Source organism: Pezoporus wallicus, unplaced genomic scaffold (genome assembly GCF_028554395.1).
Source record: "Pezoporus wallicus isolate ANWC-B61680 ecotype Strahan unplaced genomic scaffold, APGP_CSIRO_Pwel_v1 contig_7162, whole genome shotgun sequence".
Classification (NCBI taxonomy): Eukaryota; Metazoa; Chordata; class Aves; order Psittaciformes; family Psittacidae; genus Pezoporus; species Pezoporus wallicus.
The window spans coordinates 515,121-537,853 of NW_026641997.1; the positions used below are offsets into that span (position 1 = coordinate 515,121).

Here is a 22,733-nt window from a genome sequence, read left to right on the forward strand (position 1 = left end):
GCAATGTGGACCCCCAGGTACAGGTAGAGCCATTTGAAAAAAGACTGCCCAGAGCTGCTTTTTTATCAATTTTTGCTGATGTTGCTGAGCCAAAGTAAAGTTGTGAGTTGCTCTAGGCCATTCCAGCATAGGTGGTAAATTAAATCTAGCTATCTGCTGATATTGCATGGGCTCAGGCTAGGAATGCTTCACTAATGGGTCTGATCTTAATAATAGTAAATAAGTCTCAAAAGGAATTTCAGGACTATTAACAGCTCTTGAGAGACAACAATCTTCTGTCAAGAACCTTATGCTGCTTTCTGTAATACTTTTGGCAGAAATCTCTAATGCAGGCTCTAAGGAGTGTCGGTGCTGCAAAGTGGCACAACTTCATAGAGACCCCTGTGGAAAATCTTAGCAGAAACAAAGCATATAAGTAGGGTTGAAGGGTTTTAACCTTTGTTATATACCTGCTGCAGTTTATTATATACCTTTTGCAGTTCTGCAGAGCAGTATTTTCTTTCCCACCCTGTAAGTGATGATAACAAGGTTTTTTTTAGGTTAAGAAATGGAGTTAAAATCTTTCTGGCTTGGGCTTTTTTGTGGTCATGGGCCCTTAAGTGTCCCCCGCCAGCAGTACGACCCCCCGCTTTGCTCCACCCTTCAGCCATGCATGTAAATCGGGAGCCGGCCAGGGAGTCCCAGGTCGGAAAGATGGTCCCTGTCGGCCAGTGAGGGGTCAGCAAACTGTGCAACTGGAAACTATGTCTCTTCGACGTTGTTGTAAACTGGAAGGAAAGAGAAAAATTTCATCCACGCTCCTTCTCGTTGCCGTGCATGGTGTGAGGACTGCTGCATGCAACAGCCTTCAGTGAGGGGCTTTGGACCTCTTACTTCTCAAGCTTTCCTGGAGGATCTTTAACGGGTGTTTCAGGCTGAAGAAAGATGTACTGGGGAAATCATGTTAGGTAAGGCTGCCTGAGCTGCCAGGGACCTTCTCTAGCCAAGGCTGTTTTTCCCTTTAGCAGTGCTTTTTTTTGCTGATAATCAGGGTAGGAAGCTCAAAGGAACAAATGTACCTGGAACTGCGGGTGAATTGGTTTCCTCTTGCCTTTGCTGCTTTTTTGTAACTGCTGGGAACGTATTGTGTTAAAGAAACGTACATAAAGAGACATTTTTGACTGCTTGTCAATCAGCAAATGTATGGAATCTGTAGCTTTCTCGAAGTAAGATTAAGCTGTATGATCGTGTTCTCTGCCCGTCCGTCTCCCCTCTCTCACACTCCCAATCCCCTCCCAGCCACCTTTTCAAGTTTAGGTATTTTTAATATGTTAACTTGAATTGCCGAATTACTGATGGCATAAAATATGTATAGTCTATATTATCAATGGTTGATAAAGCTTTGAAAAATCTTCTCCCACCCAGCCCTGCTCACCCAAGCTTCGTTTTGGTGTTTGTGCCTTATTAGCACAAATTTATTTCAGCTATTTGGTTTTGGGGTTTTGTTGGTTTTTTTTGTTTGTTTGTTTGTTTGTTTTTGTTTGATTTGTTTTGTTTTTGTAGAATTCTTTTCACTGTGACTCTGGTCTGGCAGGCTGTCCATTTGGGAAAAGGTAAGGAAAACTTCATGTTTTCCCCACCCCTCCCTGTGTACATTTACAGTATGCATTGCTTCCTTACAAGCTACTTTTCTCTTCCATATCTTATACTCCTTTTCAAGGCTGTGAAAAAGAAGAACTTGAAGAAAATGTGAAAAGTCTCAATGCCACAGCAGAAAAGCAGCAGCCCAAGAACGAAGGGACTACTATAAATTCTTTCAGTGACATGAATCAGAGTTATGAGAGCAGAAAGGAGCAAAATTCCCTGGCAGTGGTACCTTTTACTGGGATTACAGAGAGTAGGTAACATTATTTCTTTAAATAACGCCACAGAATGGCTTATTAAAATACTTTATAGCAGTAATGCCTTGACTGTTGTCCGGGAAGATTCCAGCCCTTTGGTTTTCTGTGGCTGCTCATTTAAATCATTCCTGTAGCCACTTAGAAAATGATGATAACAATTTTAGGTAGAACTGGGATCTCTTACCTAGAAAATGTGGTAATGGAAAAGAGGAAAAATTATTAGGAATTAAGAAAGGGTTGGTCCCTTGGATTCGCAAAGGTGTTTGTAAAATTATGTCCATTTTTTAAAATTCACCGTATTTCATGACCAAAAAGAGTTTAATTTTAAAAAATAAAAATAAAAAAAAAATTGAGCTGTCAGAAAGCAACAGTACTAAAAGAAAAGAAACAAGAACAGACTTGTTTCCTTCCACATATATCAAGTTCTAGCTTGGTACTCAATTCCAGAAGTCTGAGAAAGGCATAAGGAAGCTTTCCTCTCTCAAAACTGAGCAACTCTTCCAATAACAAAGCTTCTTTTCTTCAAACATAAGCACCACTTCCCTGTGACAATGTCCCTTTTGTTACAGTGACTGAAACCTGCCTCTGTCAAAGTGAAATATTTAGCTTCAGTATATGTTGCTGCTACTACAGGACTTGCCAGGCATTGCTTCTTGACCATCCTGTAATCCCTAGTAGTTTGCTTCTAATCCTTAACTAAACAAACTGGGTTTAACTGAACAAACACTCCTAACAGGCAGATAATTTTATTGTCTCTAAAGACAATAAAACTACATATCCTTAAGATCCTTTGGCAGCTGGAGAGACCTGAGAGAGACCAAGTGACGAAAAGGGGAGGTTCGGAATCCCCAGGATGCTTGGTAGGCTCTGTAATTTTGTCTTGCAGGTAAAAAACTGAATAGACATTGCTGCCAAAACGGAGGGACCTGTATCCTAGGGGCTTTCTGTGCCTGCCAAAAGCATTTCACTGGCAGATACTGTGAACACGATGAGCGGCAAAGGTAAAAAACAGACCAAAACTAGAAAGAGTGAGAGAGCTGCTCTGAATGGCTATTTTCTGTGGTGGGATCAGGGATATACCAAATGTCTCCCTTATTCTTGACAGCAACTGTGGCAGCATTGCCCATGGCACCTGGGTGCTGAAGGGCTGTTGGCTGTGTCGTTGCGGATATGGTACTCTGAACTGTCTCTCAGAAATAATGCACGGTAACTGTGGTAAGAAACAACATTAAACCAACCATTTTTATCCTGTGGATAGCAGATCTAGAAAGGTGGGATACTCAGAGGATGCTGTATGTGCTCTATTTAGATTTCTGCAGTGGTCTGCTTTGTTTCGGAGAATCCATCAGTAAGACAGTAAATTATACTGGTTTTGCCTGTATAGAAAATCACAGAAACACTTCAAGATCTGATCTTTATAATTGTGCAGTACGAAACTCCTCCAATTTTAAATGAAAATTACAGAGATGAATACTTTCTCTGTTCTGCAAAACCTAAAAATGTCTGAGACTTCCCACTAAACCAGGAGAATTTGTACAATTAAATTACATCTAAACACACAAAAAAGTTTCTTAGATGAAAGAGAAAAGAGAAAGAACAGCAGTGTAAGCTGGTGTGGTAGAAGTAGAAAACAGTGTCACACTAGAGAAACAAGTACTGAAAATTTGCATGTGCTTGCATAAGCTATTTAACACATAAATGTCAGAAAACTAGCCTGAGCTTGAATAAAGATCTTTGTCTTAATCTTCAAAATCTTATACAGAGTTCTAAGACTGAGCACACTTCACAGAAAATGTGTAGCCATAATCCATATCAATGTAAAACAGTAATACCCAATCTCCTCAAAAGCCTATTACTTTAAGTCTTTATATATCAGCTTGCGAAAATTCCTTTATAAAAGTATGAGTACTTTTGAAAACACAGTATCAGCTAGTATAGTAACTTAAATATTGCTTTGCAGGTGCTTTTCCGTTGAAAACAGGCTACTGAGATCTAGACTATGTTCAATACTTTGAGATGACATATAGTAGATTTACATTACATTACTTTTCAGTGGTAAATTGAGTGCAAAATATTCTCGCTCTTCATAGAATGGTTTTGGGTTGGAAGGGACCTTAAAGACCATCTAGTTCCAACCCCCCTGACATGGGCAGTTCTTTCCACTAGACCACGTTGCTCAAAGCCCCATCCAACCTGGCCTTGGCTGGACCTTGTCCATCCGTGATGTCTCAATCCCACGCTGTAATATACTTTCCTTCAGTTCTGCCGACGTCACTAGTTAGCAGGGACAGACCTAAGTAGCTTCAAGATTCATTTCCACCTGAAGGAACTATCCACTTCCTTTTTCCTGACCAGATTCCTGTCTGAGTAGAAGTTTGATCAAGTTATGACTCCTGAGTTATACCATCAACCCAGAAGTAAATATAGATTTCAAAACTTGAGCCTCTTAGTCCCCTGGATACGTCCTAGTGTGTGATAAGCCCACAAATTCAAAGTGAAATGCAAAGGAAAGGTGACATTCCTGTCTTTGCAACCGCAAAACTAAACCAAAGCAAAACAAACCAAACAAACAAAACCACAACAAAAAGCCACTGTCAAAACCACTTTTGCCTTGAAGTATTTTGTATTGACTAATTATGTGTGGCACCCAACTTGCAGGTTAAACTCTTCAGAAGAGTTAAATGCTCAGGCTCCTTGCGTGTTTACCTTCGAATCAGCACTGTTGTTTCCCATTATAGAGCAAAAAGACCTAACAGGCCTTGCCATGCTAGTAAAAGCACTCTACTTCTTACTACCCTTGATCGCAGCTTAACATACTCAATAAAGGTGGCAGTGAAGAGTTTTCTGTTAATCCTCTGACCAGGATCTCAGTGGCTTTCACGTGCATGTGGATGAGGCTTTCTGCTTGTGCTAATAAATCTTGCTCCTCTTCTTAAAAGAAAGGTTAAAAGGCTGCATGCAGGCTTGAGCACATACCTCTTGTGAAGATCTTGCTCCTGCTTTTGCTTGGTATTTACTTTTGATTATTCTCAGATTAATGCCTGCAAGAGCTGATAAGTGCTATCAGTTGCTCCTCAAACAATCATTGATGGGACATCTATTCACATCTCTCCCTTGAGAATAGCCTCTTTGATTGGCTTTAACAGCTGATACCTTTAACTTAAGTACCTGTGAGATGTCAAAGGACTTTCAAAGTATGTTGAAAATCCTCATGTTTTAAAATTTACCTAGTTTGATCGTTGACTATTTTATTATCTTGAGATATATATATATATATTATTTTTTTTAGAACTGAAATCAGAAAATGAAGACATTACCAGCCAATTTTCTAATGGGCTAAGAATACAGCAAACAGTGTTTGCACTTGCTTGCCTGCTCACCATCGTCCTGGAGCTCTGCTGTTGGCAGTTGTGAAAATAGACAAAGGGAAATACCCTCACGATGAGTCATACTTTTTTCTTCAGTGAGCTACAAAAGAGACTTCTACTTACATATTGGAGGAAGATTATGACGTACTAGTTAATGCTGAAATGCTTGGATTATTATAACAGATTATATAAATATTAAGTATTTATTATTATATTTTTATTGCTACTATCAATGTCTGATTCTAACAATTCTTTAATTCTAAGATACTTTCCTTCCAGAGGAAGCAAAAAAAATTTCAATGTTCTGTACTTAAGTATTGTAAATTATAGTAATTTCCTTTGTACACAGTACAACTTTAGCAAATAAAGCTGATTTCATTTATGAAGAGCTTTTATGTTTGGCTTTATTTAAAATTGAAAATTTGCATCTACCATTTGTCATTGTATCGGATTATGTAACAAAACGGTAAGTAAAGAGTAGGGTAGAATGACCAATCTGAAATTTGAAGAGATAAGGAGGTTTTTAAGGGTAGATATATTTCAAACCCTACTATACAGAAGAACTCTAAAAGTTGTGTAGCTTTTCAGACTTTATTATTTATTATAGCTAAATTGTACATATGCACAGTCTTAGGCAGGAAGCATGTTTCTTAAGAACACATAGCTGATACTTATTTGTCTTTTTGGGGTTTATTTTATTTTACATCCTAGAAATATGAGATCTTTTATTTTTAAAAGGACAGCAAAGAGCAGCCTCTTGAAACTTTTTCTAGAGGAAACTTGTCTTGATTTATATACTGTTCATATATATTTCTAGGCTGTAGAATAAAAAAAAATTGGAATGTGTAAGTGCATTTGTAATGCAAGTTTATAAAACAACCGAAACATGGTTTGATTAAAAAAAAGCAAAGAGAAGCATAAAATATATCTTCATTCTCTGGATGTGGAGCTACCATGTAGAAACAATAGCATTTATAATTTTGTGTGCTTAAAAGAAGTCATTGATGTATAAAATCCTCAACAACTTTAAAAAGTTCAATATATTTGATTCTTAAGATTTCTTTATTCTTTCGTGCCACAAACCAAGACATCAATCCAGTTAAGAAGCAGACAAAGATGTATCACCAATAAATGACATAATATTGTGGCTGCCTTTGAATCTATGACTATTCAGTAGAAGAGTTTTATAGGGAGTCATTGTGTAAAAACATATTCAAGTTAAATATTGCGAAAGATTCAGGCTGTTCCTTTACACATCCTAGATATGAGTGGAAAAACTAAGGTTTCTCACTCTTCACATGAAATGCAGTAGGCCAGAAAAGTTCCTTTTCTCGTTACTTCTCACAAACTCATCTGTACCCATATGCCTGTGTTTCCCCAGACTTTGAAAAGGAAGTACCAGTTTAGGACAATTAAATATCAAAGAGAACAGCTGGAGGAAAATTGTCATGCCTTTATTTATCAGATGTTGAAATTGCAGGAGTGCCGTTGTGAAAACATCTTGGCTTGCCTTAAAGAATACCTGAGAAGTCTGTAGGCAATACAGCTTGTAATGTGCTTCAAATAGGCTTTACTTTTCGAAGGAAAGCAGCAAGATATGTGGAAAGCATACAGTACAGTAAAACTATATCTGAAGTAATACTTATTTTTCATCCCTACAGAAAACATACAGAGCCATAAAAGATTGCAATTAACAAAAGGAAGGAGTGATCTGATACACGTTTTACAACGGAACAGCTATTTCTGTTGCAATAACATCCACAGCAGATTTAATCAGAGAAAGCTTATCTGGAATAACTCTTTATGTAGATGAGCTTATGTGCCTGCAAGAGTCACCCTGATGGAGTCATGTATGATTTGAAGAATTAGAGCAATTGAAAGGTCTAGCAAAGCAACATTTTCCTGCTATACCAAAACATCAGTCCAAGGCATCTAATTAGAAGGTGGAAGGTACATTTTCTACAATTTCAAAGCATTGCATGGGGAACTTGGCATGCTGATTCTAATTAGTCAATGTAAATCATCACTCACTCTGTAAATTTTCTCCTGTGTACTTAGAAGAAATGATAGAAGGGGTTTGTTATAGCGATATCAGTTCCTTTTCTGCCTCTATCTATCTTATGCATTCTGTGTTACTGTAAAATCTTAAAATTACAGCTTCAGGACTGTTTTACATCTATCATACTCTGACAAAACATACCCTCAGTGACAGCTAGTTGTGAAAGATGTCTGTCTGGTCTTTGTGTCACGGCACTGGAAGTTGCCCTGAGTAGGCAGAACAGAGCACAGACCCTGTTGTCCTTGCACACCTCTGAAGCAAAGGCATCCACCGGAGTTGAGTTTGAGAAGAAATATGCGTCTCCTTTAGTTAAAGAAAAGAAGAAGAGGGAGAAAAAAGTAAAATCATTCAGAAGTTGTCCCATGCATAATCCCATCTACAAATTAAAATATAACTAGGGAGGAGGAAAACAGCACCGAGGAACGAAGGAAGCACACAGTCACAGTCTTTGCTTAGGTTAAAACTGTCTCCACTTTTATCTGTCTCCAGTTGTTTGCAATAACAGATAAAGGAAAGCATAATTTTTCTCCCTTGCTACCATGTAGGCCTGGCCAACCTTCTAACACTGCAATTAGCGGTACTTTGCTAAGGTTTGTTTGTAAGCAAACAGCAATGCTTGCTCTCCAGCCTCCTGCTAACTCATGGGCCACTCTGTCAAACATGGCATATCCCAGCAAAACAGACATCTGTTGCCACAAGTTTATGCATGTGCCATCTCTACATGCAGCCACGTTTGGACAGGGAGAAAACCCTCAAAGAGAAATATTTATCAAATGCTTCACAGGCCCCAGAGCCGTTAGATCTTTTGCTCCTCACAGTTGACTCCAAAACTAAAGCAAATGGAGCAGCTCAACTGGTCTCCACAGCTTTGCCCCTGCAATCACTGCAGCCTCCACCACTCCTTTGGGGCATGCTGCTGATAAGGACCCCAGGCTGGGGGGAGAAATGTGGCAGTGGGGGCTGTCTCCTTTGTGACCAAGGGCCCCCAGAGTTGGAGTTCCACAGCCTGGCCCAGGTCCACAGAGAGATGCTGCTCTTGAACATGCTGTCCATTTGAAGGAAGCAATTGGTTTTGCATAAAGGCCATATAGTGCAGCAAGGTTTCCTCATACAAATTTGAAAAACTAACTTGCAGGCACCAGATGCCGAGAAAGTGTCACTCATGTGGTACTTTGAGTATCTGATGGTTATCTCTCAAGGTGACTTTATTCCTAGTAAGGAGAGATGAATTTTTGTTGCTCCTGAGAAGTGTTAATTGTGCCCATAGGTGCCAATAGCCTTCCCTCACCTAGTGAAAAAAAGCCGCCTTTTTCCCACCCAGCCAAAACAGTAACTGAAGTAATTTCCCACACTTGTTTATCCTGAGGTTTGGTTTTGTTTTGTTTTTTTTTTTTTAATTGGCATATTTAAGATTGCTAAGGTCTACCCACACACATTTTATTGTGTCCTTCATTGACTTTGGTGGTCTAATGGTGTGTCAGGAGGCTGTGTGTCTGGATCATTATACCCACCAGTTCCATGTGCCAAAGCAAATATTTAACAACTTTTATGTATTTGGCTTCCTTTTATTGTAAGGCTGATACATTACAGCAGACTAGCTCATGTATAGAGCAGCCATGTGAATTGCAAGTAGGTTTATGTCTTGTGGAGGCTTATCTAGTCACCCTGCAATCATCCCCTGTAATTCACTGTCTGTCTCACCTTTTTACAGGAGAGTCATGTATAAGCATGGGAGATTTAACAGCCAAGCAGCTGTATACTTGTGCTCTGCAAAATTACCTAAGCATCATGAGCACTCCTTGTGATTGCAAAGCACGTTCTTGGTCAGACAAGACATTAAAACATGCAATTCCCTCCACATTTGGTTGACTGACTTTGCACTTGGCTGCTGCTGCTGTGAGGGTGACTTCTTCTTAAGGGCATGAAGCTACCTTATGCCACAGGTATAAAACCAGATGCCTTACGCATGTTGGGCCTTGCATTTGTCTTCAGGTCCATCCTAGCACAGCAGTAGTATTCATTAGCAGCTGTCTTCATCTGCTGCAGCCAAACAACATCTTTACAAAACTACAATGTATAAGCCAGCCAGTGAGGCTTCATTTCAGATATTATTCATATGAAAATGTACAGATAAAATGCTGGGAATGTTCCACCAGAAAAGAAGCACTGGTAAAAGCTCAAAAATAAACAGCCAGAGAGGCATCACCGTTATAGTCCTACTAGTTAGAGAAGGCACACTGTCCTTGCTGAACCTCCTGAATCCATGGTCTCAGAAGTTCTCATTCTCTGGGCTTCGCATGTTATCTGGGGCATATCTGGTCGTCTTTCTCTAGGCACAGAGACTTGTGAGCAGAAATAGACATATAACCTACGAGTCCCCTAGTCACAAGACTGGGCCTGTAAGGACTATGGGGGACATTTTCAACCCATATATACAGTTTTCTGTCATCAGATAGCACAATATTCCCAAATATTAACTTCTTTTATGGGTATGGCACATAATATCCTGCATCTCTTACCAGCAGCATATTTTTGCACCTTCTCCTCTTTATGATTCTTGTATCTGCACAGAAAACTTTATGTGACTCATCCTACTCATAAAGCATTTCAAAAGGTTTTAATTCAAAAGAAATCTCATATATAGAATGAAACAGAGAGTTCTGTCTCCTGTACCGACAGAAATTATCTAGTCAAATTCTAGACAGTTTTGTAGGGAAAGTTATGCTTCTTGGTTTTGTGTGACCAATCTTACATCTTTCCAAAAAGTATAGAAAGGAGTACCATGAAAAATTTAATTAAAGATGCAGAAGTGGTATAGTGCTGGACAGACAATCTTTGCATAAGCATCTTTAAACAGAACAAACAGTCAGGGCCAAAGAGAATATGTGTCAATGATCATTTCCACCTGACTTTGTGCCTGAACTCTTCGGAAAACTGTTTCTTGAATCAAAAAGTTTAAAAAAAAGAAAGAAGGAAGATTAACAAATTTGTCAAGTCCAATGGTTTATACATCAGCTTTGTTCCTTCAGTCACAACATTATGCTCCTTTGCCTCAAACCTGTGTAATGCAGCATCACCTTCTTGTACAAGAAGGAAATCCCAGATGGAAAATAGTGTCAATAAACATTGTCTTTAGCTTTGAAGGTAGATATGAAGACCATGTGATGCTGAAAATTAACTGACCTCTGTTTTCCTGTCTCCTATGCTGGTGATGGTTTGCTAATTTAGTAAATAACATTTATGATGCATATTGATAACACAACTGGAAATATCCTATTGCTTTTGATATCAGTCTTCAGAGGACAGAAGACATATAGGAGCGTGTTCCCTCCTCTGTTTCTCCCTTCCACTGTTCTTCACAGAGGTTATAGCTCAGTTCTGTCTGTATAGATACATGAGTAGCAAGCCAGTGGAAAAAAAAAGACATGCAGAAATACAGTGGAGTATAGCACCTCCAGCAGTGCAATAATATGCAACTAAAGCCAATTCAGTACATTCCTATGCTGTGTTCTTTTATGAGCACTTCTTCTTAGTTATATGCCTGTTGTGAGTGATGCTAACAAAAAAAAAAAAAAACCAAACAACAAAACCTGGAAAAGTTCGACAGTAATGAGAGCTAAAATATACATAGGTCAACCTCCAGTTCAACAGCTACATCAAGGAATCATCTGTGCAGGCAAAACTACGTAGCAAAGGCAAATTCCAGGTGCAGACTTTCTCAAGTAGTTTGAAGTGATAACAAGACCACAAAGGTGTGTGTCTCCCTTGTACTGGTATCAGGCACAGCCATTCTGTCAGCCAGGCCCAACTAACTTATCCATCCAAAATTTTCTTTTCTGATCTTTTTTCCTAGCTAGACCATCTTTACTAACGCAGGGATGTGGCAGAGACATGCAGGTGAAGGTGAAGGGGGCCCCACAATTAGATGAGCCAAAACTGGCAGAGACATGCAGGTGAAGGTGAAGGGGGCCTCACAATTAGATGAGCCAAAACTGGCAGAGACATGCAGGTGAAGGTGAAGGGGGCCCCACAATTAGATGAGCCAAAACTGGTTACATAATCACTGCTTTAATGCTAATAGCCTAGGTAGGTAGAAAGAATGCAGGTCTTACTTTCAAAAGAATGCAGTAACCTGGAATGCAGAGATGATGGAAAGAACTAAATGCTAATTGGCTGCTTATGAATTCCCATTACAATGTACAACATCTCATGGGGATAAAAGTAATATATAATTATGCATTTGGCAGTAATGACACCATCAATGGAATGTTACATGCCATTTCGTCATTTTAACATTGTAAAGGATATTGAAATTTGTAGAAGTTCCAGGAAAAAAAAAAAAAGGCATAATTTAAGGCATGAAAATATACACTATGGTGGAAAGCATAGCAAGTTCTGTTCACTGTGAATGTAAGAATAACCAGATCCCTGTCATGGGCACATGGGAAAATATGTAGTCCCATTACTTTGTTGAACTAACAGAACCATTTTAATTGTTTTACGCAGATATGTCTGAGTGCAACCAGTATACCTCTCTCCAGGAGACAAGGACACCATTCATTACCAGTGTTAAAAATTAACATTCATCCAGTATTTGCAGAGAGGCTGCTTATTAAGTCTATCAAGCCAATGACCTGGCAGTCTTGCATGCATGCTGGTATGTGTACACATGTGCCCAGTAAATGAAGGCAATTGTGGAGCAAGCTTTGATGCCTCAATCACTGAAGGTGCTACAAGTGAAGAAAAAGAAAACCCAAAGAAATGGAGTGAATGAGACATTATTAGCAATCTGTGCACTGACTTGTTGCAAACAATAACATTAAAAGCCATGAACGTGAATTGCAAGCATCATCATTGTGTTCAAACACAGAAATCTTACTAGTAGAGCACTTACAAGCCTTGGCCAAGATTGAGATTTTGCTGTGCCAGGCATTGTTATGCCAGAAGAAAGAACTGCCCTCAGCAACGGACAAAAACTGATGGATTATTTTCTGGCAGTTAATAAAGTATATGTCGCACTAGAGTCAGACTCCATACTCCAAGGCAAAACCCTTAGTGTGCTTACACTCCTTCAGTCATGTTTTATTAACCTTGTTGGTTTTGCTGTTTATTTTCCATCTTCTCTGTACTGGTCCTAGATCACACCACCAGTACAGGCACCACTCACCAGGAGATGGCATCATTAGAAGTTAGTATCACTGACTTTTAACTCTGCAGTCAGATACAAGTGTAAGACTGGATAGAGCACTAATGAATGACTTCCTGAGCGTCACACTACTGACAAAACTTAATGTACTCAAAGGAAACCACAGCAAGTATTTGAGTGCAACGTGTCAGTTTTTTTAAAGTAATTTTCAAAAGGTGAAGCTGCTGTTATCTCTTACTTTGGCTACAAACCATATACCTCTGTTTGTACTAAACGCGAGCATAGTGTTGGCACTCAGCAAAAGCAGTTCTTACATTTACTGTAGAATCAATAAGAGACAGTTTTTCCTAGGCAACTAAGAGAAATAAAATATTAGGCTGCTGAAAGGACCATACAATTACATAAACACTATCACAAAACTAAAGGTATGGGCGATAGCATACTATTTTTTCAAGTGGTTTTCATATCACCATTCCACTTGTGTTAAATCAAACTTGCAGTGAGTGAACAAGTGTGATCCTAGCTACTGTAGGATGAGGAGTGATTCTTGTATTACTGTGTGAAGACTTACAGAAAGTGAAATAATTACCTTTAATCTCACTGTTCTATCAAAGAGACCAAGGAACCCACTTGCTGGGTTAAGTGTGTCAGAAAGACAAATTATACCAGCCCTGTGTGCAGGGATTCTGAGGTGCTGAATACTAATTTAAAGGAGTTTTATCAGATCGCCAGATGAAAAGAAGTAACAGGGACTTGTTACTTTTCAAGAGTATATGCATTCCCTTGCTGCTGGCAATTACAGTTTGACAGCGTCCCAAGGTACACATATAAAATAGGCTTGAAAATATTTGATTTCAAAAATCACTACTTCAGAACCAATATTCAAATCTTTGAGCATTTTACAGAGTGGAGGTAGGAAATAGGCTATTGTATTTTGATAGTATCACTTGGGGGCACTGTAAATAAGTACATGATGCTAGGTTAATTAAAGCACTTCACAGAACTCAGCCATATAGATTGATGCTAAAGAGGAAAACGTGTCAGTGCATGAAATAACATTCCCAAGAGATAAATTAGTTATCTGCTGCATTTATTGTTTTTCCTTAACAGTCTCATGCACTGACCTTGATTATTCTGCATATGTGATTATCTTAGCTACAATAAAAATATTTCTTCAATAATTCAAAATACATTGAAACCGGTACTGTGGTATATGCTGCCTGTTCTCCTTTACAGTATAACTCTTCTCCTGAATACTGATGAGAAATGCTGCCAGGCAAACTAAAGGGTGCTTTAACCTTAAGAAAAAGCTGTGGGAAACAGCTCTGCCTGTGGTAACGTTCTCAGGAGTTAAGACTAAAATGAGGCTGGTACTTTAATAAGCTAAATCACAGAAACATTAAGGTCAGGAAAAATTGTATGCTGCTCTGGACAATGAGCTACCTTCTTTCAATGACTTGAAGAAAAACTATGCAGGATGCCCATTTTCCCCATTCGTACAAAATCCTTACAGGTACAGCTAGACTAACTCCACCTCTGTTCTGCAATTAAGCAAAAGGCACTGAAAAGCCACAGGTCTGTATCTCTTTTGCCAAGAGTCTTCCATCTATTGATATAATACTGTCTTGCTACCTATTTGTTCCCTCCTTGTCAAAATCTACCTGCAACCCATACACATACTGCAAGTGATACCCCTTTATTTCCACACAGCATAGTCAACACATCTTCACTTTCAAACTATAAAAATGTTTTCTGTCCAAAACACTTCTGGGTGACACATGGAGCAGACAAGCACTCATGGATCTGTGGAGCATCATGGGCCACAGATCCCGCCCTTTACTACAGCTTAAACTCAAAAGATCTGAAATACTATTTCTCCCCCTTCTGTAAACAAAAGACACCAAGAAGAGCCGAGGGAGCTGAGTTTCATGAACAGCCTGAAGAAAAGGTAGGAAAAGACCAGCTGTGATAGCTAGTTGATCAAACAAGAAATTTGAGTAACTTTTCCTTTAATGGCAGGTCTAAGGAGCAATCTAGGAAAGAAGAAATGCAGGAGTACTTCAAAGCCTGGTAAATGCTACTTCCCACCCTTAATCTCACTAACAGAAATATAACATAACAGGAAAGGATTTTTCAGCTATGGCTGATAATTGCAACAGATGATTTTACAGATAGCAGTTAGTGTTTCATTTTGATTGAACACTCTGGGCTTCATCCTAGACTAGCTTACAGGTCACCTTTCTATTCTCCACCAGCACTTGTGATTCAGACAGGAAGAACAGCCACGAATCCATGACTAGTAAAGCTTTTTAACAGCTTTTGCAATTACCTGGTTAAAAAATTAACCCAAATTTCTCCAGAGTAACTGGTTGTACATCTACCACAAGCCTGGAAATTAATTCCAGAAGATGGGTCTGGAAAGGAGAGACCAGTTTTCCACAGTGCATGATAAACTGAATCCTAGAACATCTCCTCCTTCTGGTTAGTGAAATTCAAAAATGCTGAGGTGTATAAAAAACACATAGCAATATATCACAGGGACAGATGTGAAGTCACAGGGTATATTGCATGTATGACGTGAAGAAGGAATCATTAGTTTTGCACATTTCATATAACCTTCCATGTTTTGCTTTAGCCCATGCAGTCACCTGGTGCAGCTACTTGGAGGAACAGCTCGAGGACCCAGCATCACATAGTTGTTAATAGATAACTTCAGCACCATCTAATGGGGAAACTATGACAGAAAAGGAAGTAGTCACATAGGAGCAGCTGCTTTCCAAGAGCACAAAAGCAGTTCACCAGTGTGAAAGAAAGGTACCTCCAGCCAAATTCCCCCAAAAGACTCAATGCTCTTGAAAATAAGGAGGAAAAATAAGGGTCAACTCCATTAAAGTCTTCAAAAATTAATTTAGAAATAGCATCAGGACTACTGGAAGACACCCGCAAAGGATGAACAACGTCAAGGTCTATTTTTGTGATGAGGATCACACATGTCTCTCAACTGCCTACACAAGATCATGAATATGAAGTCAAATGGGGGAGTTACAAGGGATTCAGGCTGCATTCTCAGTGCTGGCAGCCTTCTTGCCAGGATCAGAGGAACCATCGGTACTGATTTCATGGGGCTTATATTATATTGAAGGAGGTTACTATTTCAGGCCTATTTCTTTTATAGGGCTACTGTTTTCCACAGTTACCTTAACACTGGCACATAAGAGGGAGTTTTTGCACTCTCTGCGTCAACTGTCTCTTTTGTCTATGTGGCTTTTGTTTTTCAGAGGTGCTAAAGCACTCATGACTCGTGAAAGTGTGTTCTGGCTGCCAGCCCCAAGGCCCCAAGAATATCTACATGAGTTGTGTCTCAGTTTGAAAACAGAGTAGATGGTATGGTAGATTTGTGTGTATATGTACAATATAATAGCAACAAATATTGAGCAGTTGGTCTATAGCGACAACTAGAGAAAGGGGATTAAAAGAAAGACTTGCTCTGAACATGAAGCAGAGCAGAAACATCTTTGCTGAGAGGTAAAGCCCAGCGGGTACTGTGTTGTCGTGATCAGAAATGAGAAGGACATAACACTGACAAGAACAGTCTTCCCTTCAAGACAAACAATTTCTAAACATAGATGGAAAGCAAAAAGTATATTGCCTCCTGCAGCTTGTATATCTTGTTTCAGACATGAATAATCTTTTTCCTTGAAGTTTACAATTTTGCTGCTTCATTTAATGAAGTTATTAATTAATCTGCAAGCCTGACAGAAGAAGATTGTCTTTACCCTCCATTATCAGCTGGAATCATAGAATAATAGAATCACAGAATCATAGAATGGTTTGGGTTGTAAGACATGCTTAAAAGTCACCTAGTCCAACCCCCCTGCAATGGTCAGGGACGTCTTCAACTAGGTCAGAACCCCATCCAGCCTGACTTTGGATGTTTCCAGGGATAGGGCACATACCGCCCCTCTGGGAAATCTGTGCCAGTGCTTCACCATCCTCATCATAAAAGTTTTTTTCCTTGTATCTAGTCTGAATCTAGTTTCTGTTAGATTAAAAACCCTTGTCTTATTGCTACAGGCCCTACTAAAAGTTCTGCCCCCATATTTCTTATAAGCCCCCTTTAAGTACATAAAGGCCACAATAAGATCTACCTGGAACTTTCTCTTCTCCAGGCTAAACAACCCCAACTCTCTCAGCTTATCTTCATAGGTGAGGTTTTCCGTCCTCTGGTCATTTTTGGTGGCCCACTTCTGGACCTGGTCCAACAGGTCTTTCCAGTATAAGGTCTCCAGAGCTGGACAAAGCATTCCTGGTGAGGCCTCAGCGTATCAGAGCAGAGGGGCAGAATCACCTCCTTTGACCTGCTGGCCACAATCCTTTTGATGCAGCCCAGGATAAAGTTGGCCTTCTGGGCCACAAGCACACATCGACAGTTTTTCATCCACGAGTAAGTCCAAGTCCTTCTCCTCAGGGCTCCTCTCAACCCTTATATTATATCAATATCTCAATCACATATTGATAGCAGGGGTTGCCCCAGCCAAGGTACAAGGCCCTTCACGAGGCCTTGCAGAACCTCATGAGGTTCACAGAGGCTTACTTCTCAAGCTTGTCTAGGTCCCTATAGGTGGCATGTCAACTGCACCACTCAGCTTGCTGTCACTTGCAATTATGCTGAGGGTGCACTTGATCTCAGCCTCATTGATGAAGATATTAAACAGTACTGGTCTCAATACCAGCCCCTGAGGGACACCACTCATCACTGATCTCCATCCAGATACTGAGCCATTCACCAGTACTCTCTACTTGTGGCCATCCAGCCAATTCCTTATCCACTGAACAGTTCACCCACCAAATCCAAGTCCCTCCAATAGAGAGAGGGATTTTGTGGCGGACTGTGTAAAAGACCTTACAGAAGTCCAGATAGATGACATCCATAGCTCTTTCCATGTCCACTGATGCAGTCATTCCTTCATAGAAGGCCACTAAGTTGGACTTGCTTCAGGTGAAGCTGTGCTGGCTGCCTCAGATCACCTCCCTGTCCTTCACGTGCCTTAGCATAGCTTCTAGGAGGATCTGCTCCATGATCTTCAGAGGCACAGAGCTGAGGCTAAAAGGTCAGTAGTTCCCAGGGTTTGTCTTTCTACCCTTTCTAAAAATGGGTGCAGTGTTTCCCTTTTCCAGTCATCAGGGACTTCATGTGACTGCCATGACTTTTTGCATATGATGGAGAGTGGCTTGGCAGCTACAGCAGCCAATTCCCTCAGGACACTGGGATGGATCGCATCATTGTGTATGTTCAGGTTCCTCAGGTTGTCATGAACCTGATCTTTTCTTACAGTGGGAGGGACTTTGTGTCCAAGTCCCTGACTTAGGGTCCATCCACTCAAGAAATGTGGGAAGAGAAACCAGTGAAGACTGAGACAAAAAGTTGTGGAGTACCTCAGCCTTTTCCTCCTGCACTGTTACCAGTTTGCCAGTTGTGTTCGTCAGGGATGGGGTACATCCAGATTTTTAGCTAGGTTAATAAACAGCAGTTTGGTCTCTTCTGTCAAAGGTATTCTTGCCCCACATCCCTGTGGCTTTCTGAAGCTCATATCTGAACTGTGTGCTTCATCCTTCCAACACTTTACTATGCAGTCAGGAAGGTGATCAGCTACAGAGTTGCATCACAAGAGGAAAACAAATACAGGCTAGGAGCAGGGCATTTAGTGACGCCACCCATGTCTCTCCACTAACACTTCTGTTCCACAGTGAATAGGAAGGAAGACAAGATGAAAATCCGGGGAGCAGAGCTCAAACAAGTAGAGAGATGTGCTTTGAGAACACCCACACACACTGACATGGTTTTGAAGAATTTCCTGAAGCCTATTCAAGCTCACAAAATTTCCTGCAAAGAGAGATTTTAAATTCCTGCTAAGATTATTTTCTGGAGAATTCAACTCCAGAACAACTTTAGCATAGGTCAGACTTACACTGAAGAACTTTTGACTTCAAGTTGAATATATGGGATAATACAGTTTGTGAAGGTTCTTTTCATACTTCCGAGGGATATAATGGTTCCTTAGATGAATTTGATTGATATATTTAAGATATTAAGCATTTTAAAATTTTGCCATCAAGCTATGTCTACACAACAGGAAAGCAAAGAATTTATTCTGCTTCAGTTCAGAAAAATATTCTTAGCCAACAGCAACATATCATTTCCTTTTTTCATTTGACTACTGTGTATTCATTTAATTCCAAGTTACTGCGGTCTTCCAACAACTATGGACAAAAGTTTTAACTCTTAGTACATAGTATCAGTCATTTAAATACATACTTAGGAAGTGGTCTAAGTGGTCTAATTTGCCATCGCACTCACACTTAACACTCTTTATCATCTATGCTAATTTGCATTACTTATATGCACTAATGAAAAGGAAAATGAACAAGAAAATATTTCTATTCGCTTTCATCTCTCCTTTGAGTTTGGCTGTTTCGCAGCTGGCAGATTTTTGTCTCCAAGCTATTCACAGAGCACGTCTTGCAAACAAATGAGCAGAGCTTTTGCAGTGCTTGGGATGCCAATGTCCACTGCTATGTAATGGCCCAGGCCACTCCCTGCTCTCTCGTAAATATGTGATCTTAATCTGCCATGACTTGAATTTTACTTAACACGTACTTGGTACTTTGTAATCTTGCTAGCAATCTTTGCTCACTGAGGATTGTTTTAGTCAGAGACTTTTATAATGGCAGCTTCTAAGAGCTAATAGTCAGTTTGTATCTCAATGTTTACAAGAAACATGTTGGTGACAACCTTTCACATCCGACATTACTTTTCATTACTGGATTGAGTACAAGAGTTAAAATCAGGAAGCACACACAAGAAGCAGAATAGGCCCTCAGATCTCACATTCATGTTCCCCTAAATCTCAGGCTAGCCAGAATAAAGTCTGGGCTATCTTTTTAATGCTAACTGATACTTAACAGGAGCCAAGAGGCAGCAAAACACAGTCTGCTTCTCAGTTCAGTTATCTGGCTCTTGTAAGGGACTGTTGGGTAGCACAGAGGTGCCCTGAGATGTAATGCAGACACATCCCTTCCCTCTGATATGCTGGTGGAAGGAAAGTGAGTACATCTAAGTACATTTATGCTCGTTAGTAGGTTGAGTTTTAGTTAAAACTGGGGTTCAGCAGCGGTAAAGCTATAGCACTTGTCGGGTACTTACACAGAGGCTCTGACCACAGAATTTTACTTTTAAAAGCAAACAGGGATGTACAGGGACCTTAATCATCCTTCTTCTTACCTTACCTTCATCCCAAGTAAAGTTGTTCAAATTCATTTAAAGATGATCTTGGAAACTGGAGTGTAGCATTTGCCTCAGGTGCAAAACAGTTGTAGACTTAAGTTATGATCAGTATTAAAAGAAGATAAAAATCCATGCAATTAACATGCTGCCTTAACTCTGTACTTCCCTATCACTTTCCTTGGCACTACCCTATGGAAATTAATACCGATAGGAAAGACTCTGTGGACCATCATTAATTTTCTAGCAGCAAGTCTGAAATCTCCAACAGCTCCATTTCATCCTATTTATCTAACTGAAGCACCTAAATTTTTGCTAGAAAGGAAATATAATGCTACAAGAAGCAGAAGACTGCATTACCCCACTGAGAAACTGTTCTGTCTCCATGGTTTTTATGGGATAGAACAGCTCCCACCCCAGATCAAACAGCATGTGCAGTTGAGTATGCTCTGCATTGGCTGATTTTAACAGAGGATCAAAAACCTTTTCCCTGGATTTATTTTACTGATGCCTGAGGGTGTCTACAGCAATTGAGTTCCTAACTCCAGTGCCATATTAAGAAAAAAAAACATCCAAGCTAAATTTATAGGCAAACATATCAACACATCATCATACAAACCTTTCTGGACATGTCCTTATAGAGGTCTACTTTATTTGATGTGGACTTCAAGGTGGCTTCAAACACATGGAAATGCTGAGAGCAGGTGACACCAGAAACCTTTTCCTTCTTTTGTAGCAGAATTCCCCCCTGCAGTGCAAGGAGCCAGGCTAATTACACTTCCATGGGAAAGCATCTGTGTATCTAGCAGATCCAGTGGGTAAAATTCAGCCTGATGCAATTTAAGATGCTTGAAAACTTTACATTCCTGGTAAAATAGAATCTCAAAAAAGCTGCAGGCAGGCAACTACAAGAGAATTACTAAAAGTTACTAATGGGTCTTAAATAATTATTTTGTTGTGATCTATGTCACAAAGGCATTATCACAACTCCAGTAAACAGTAAACAACCTCTATAAATGTTTCAGATGTCATGTAAGAGGTGTCAATAAGAAGTTCAATTCAGCTAGTAAAACATGTCATCTCTTTAATCTGCTGCTTTACTGACCTTGAGATTGTCTTACAAGAGGTATTAGAAAGAAAATAATTGTGTGTCTTAGGTATGGATGATGTGATGTATGTACCATCCAGAATACGCTCAGAGGAAAAATTCAGAGTAGATAAAAGGTATTCTTGTGTGTAAAGTGGAATTCTAGTTCCTACTTAGTCTTAATTTTTTTTCTGTTAGTTTCAAAGCTCAGCCCAAGAAAGGAAAAATGGTTTGAAAAGCTTGCTGAAATTAATTTGACCCATTCATTTGCCCAGTCACAATTTTCCCCATATACTTTAATCAGACACTCAGTGTCATACCCAGTAGGCAGGGTTAGAAACTTCTAAGCATCTTGTTTTCTCCAGATGCACTTTCAGAGGTGCCAGTGCAGCATCACAGAGTTCAAACCAATGCATGTGCATCAGGGAAACAGGGGAGCACTGGCCCCCTGCACAGACATATGAGAGTGACTGCAGGACAGGCCATCGAGGAACTTCCTGCCTGCTGCTAATATTTTGGAATATTAGACCCATTAAAGGCTCCAGTTTGATGGTTTTCAAAGATAAATTTTAAAACCCTCACACTGTAAATATTTACAGGAGCATCAAAACCAGTTAATAATCAACTTTCATGGGAAGACAGACACCTAAACTGATCAGGCTCATACCTGCCATCTGAGTCATCTACTTCATTTTGGAATTTGTGAAGTTTTGAAGATGTTACTAAAGCTGTTGTAACTTGTTCTGCTCCTGGACAAACGAGAAGAAAGTCCAGTGTTGACAAAAATCCCTCTTCACAACTTTCTGACTGTCACTGCATCAATCAAGAATGAGAAAGATGTGAATACCAGATGCATGGTGAATAGAGAAGAAAAGACACCCCAACAATATGGTGCAATACCTGCTTTAAAAGCTCAGTGCTCTGGGTTTTATTTTCTCTAACATCAAAGAGAAAAGAAGCATGAGATATTTATTTAATTAACAAGTTCTTGAAGAATCACAGAATCATAGAATCACAGACTGATTTGGGTTGGAAGGGACCTTAGTTCCCATCTCCGTGCCATGGGCAGGGACACCTTTCACTAGATAAGGTTGCTCGAAGTCCCATCTACAACTTCTATGGACATGTTCTAGTGTCTCACCACCCCTATCGTGAAGAGCTTCATCTTAATATCTAATCTAAATCTACCTTCTCTTGGTTTAAAACCATTCCACTTCTCCTACCACTACTTGCCCTTAGAAAAAAATCCCTCTCCAGCTTTCTTGTAGGCCCTTTCTGTATTGGAAGGTTGCTGCAAGGTTTTATATACATTTTATATGATGTCTTCTGCTTTCACATCCTTATCTTTAGCATCAGGTCTAAGAATACACACAGAGTGAAGGGGCCAAATGGACAAAATACAAGTAAAACATATCAGGATTACTTGTTTAAGTGTAAGAGCTGATTGCTGCTTTTTATTTCCAACTCTAATAGCAACAGCACACAGGCAGAACGCAGAGGCTTAACTGCTGCAGAGAAGTAACATTTCAGCCCTTCCAAGAGTTTACACTTTTGTCAGTCATTTTACAGATTCTTCTGTGGTCCCTACTGATGATGTTAAGCATGTGTTTGCAAAAACTTTTACAAACTATAGATGAGTGCTGTCATACAAGCAGGTTAGGGTAAGGAGCTCTGAGGTTTACTTATGAAGTAAACAAACGGCTTAAATAATTTTCACTATCTAAAAGCGTACTTGATCCCTACCCTCCTTTTGAGGGTAAACTACGTCTTTCCAGTCACTTGTCATTTGTCTGTTTCTTCAGATATGGGTAGCCCAGCAGAGTACTATTTCTGCCAGGATTTCTGGATGCTGGTCATCAATTTATTGTCACATAAGATGCTACCATGAATTATGGATTGTTCATTGCAAAT

General features: G+C 39.7%; 1 protein-coding gene across 2 annotated transcripts; it reads left to right on the top strand.

Moving 5' to 3' along the window:
* The first annotated feature begins 714 nt into the window (after positions 1-714).
* LOC130608519 (cryptic protein-like) lies at positions 715-5,390 on the top strand. 2 transcript variants are annotated; one of them, XM_057426470.1, is made up of 6 exons: positions 715-947; positions 1,543-1,592; positions 1,700-1,876; positions 2,767-2,881; positions 2,986-3,095; positions 5,170-5,390. In XM_057426470.1, the coding sequence occupies exons 1-6, from the start codon at positions 925-927 to the stop codon at positions 5,292-5,294; spliced, it is 600 nt and encodes a 199-aa protein (XP_057282453.1). In that variant the 5' UTR covers positions 715-924; the 3' UTR covers positions 5,295-5,390. The 2 variants fall into 2 exon arrangements, with proteins under 2 accessions (XP_057282453.1, XP_057282454.1); XM_057426471.1 differs by lacking the exon at positions 1,543-1,592.
* The last annotated feature ends 17,343 nt before the right edge of the window (positions 5,391-22,733 follow it).

Coding starts and splice junctions, on each gene's coding strand:
- LOC130608519 (XM_057426470.1), top strand. CDS start 925: ATGTACTGGGGAAATCATGTTAG. Junction 1,877..2,766: donor TTTTACTGGGATTACAGAGA/GTAGGTAACATT, acceptor TTTGTCTTGCAG/GTAAAAAACTGAATAGACAT. Junction 3,096..5,169: donor AATAATGCACGGTAACTGTG/GTAAGAAACAAC, acceptor TATTTTTTTTAG/AACTGAAATCAGAAAATGAA.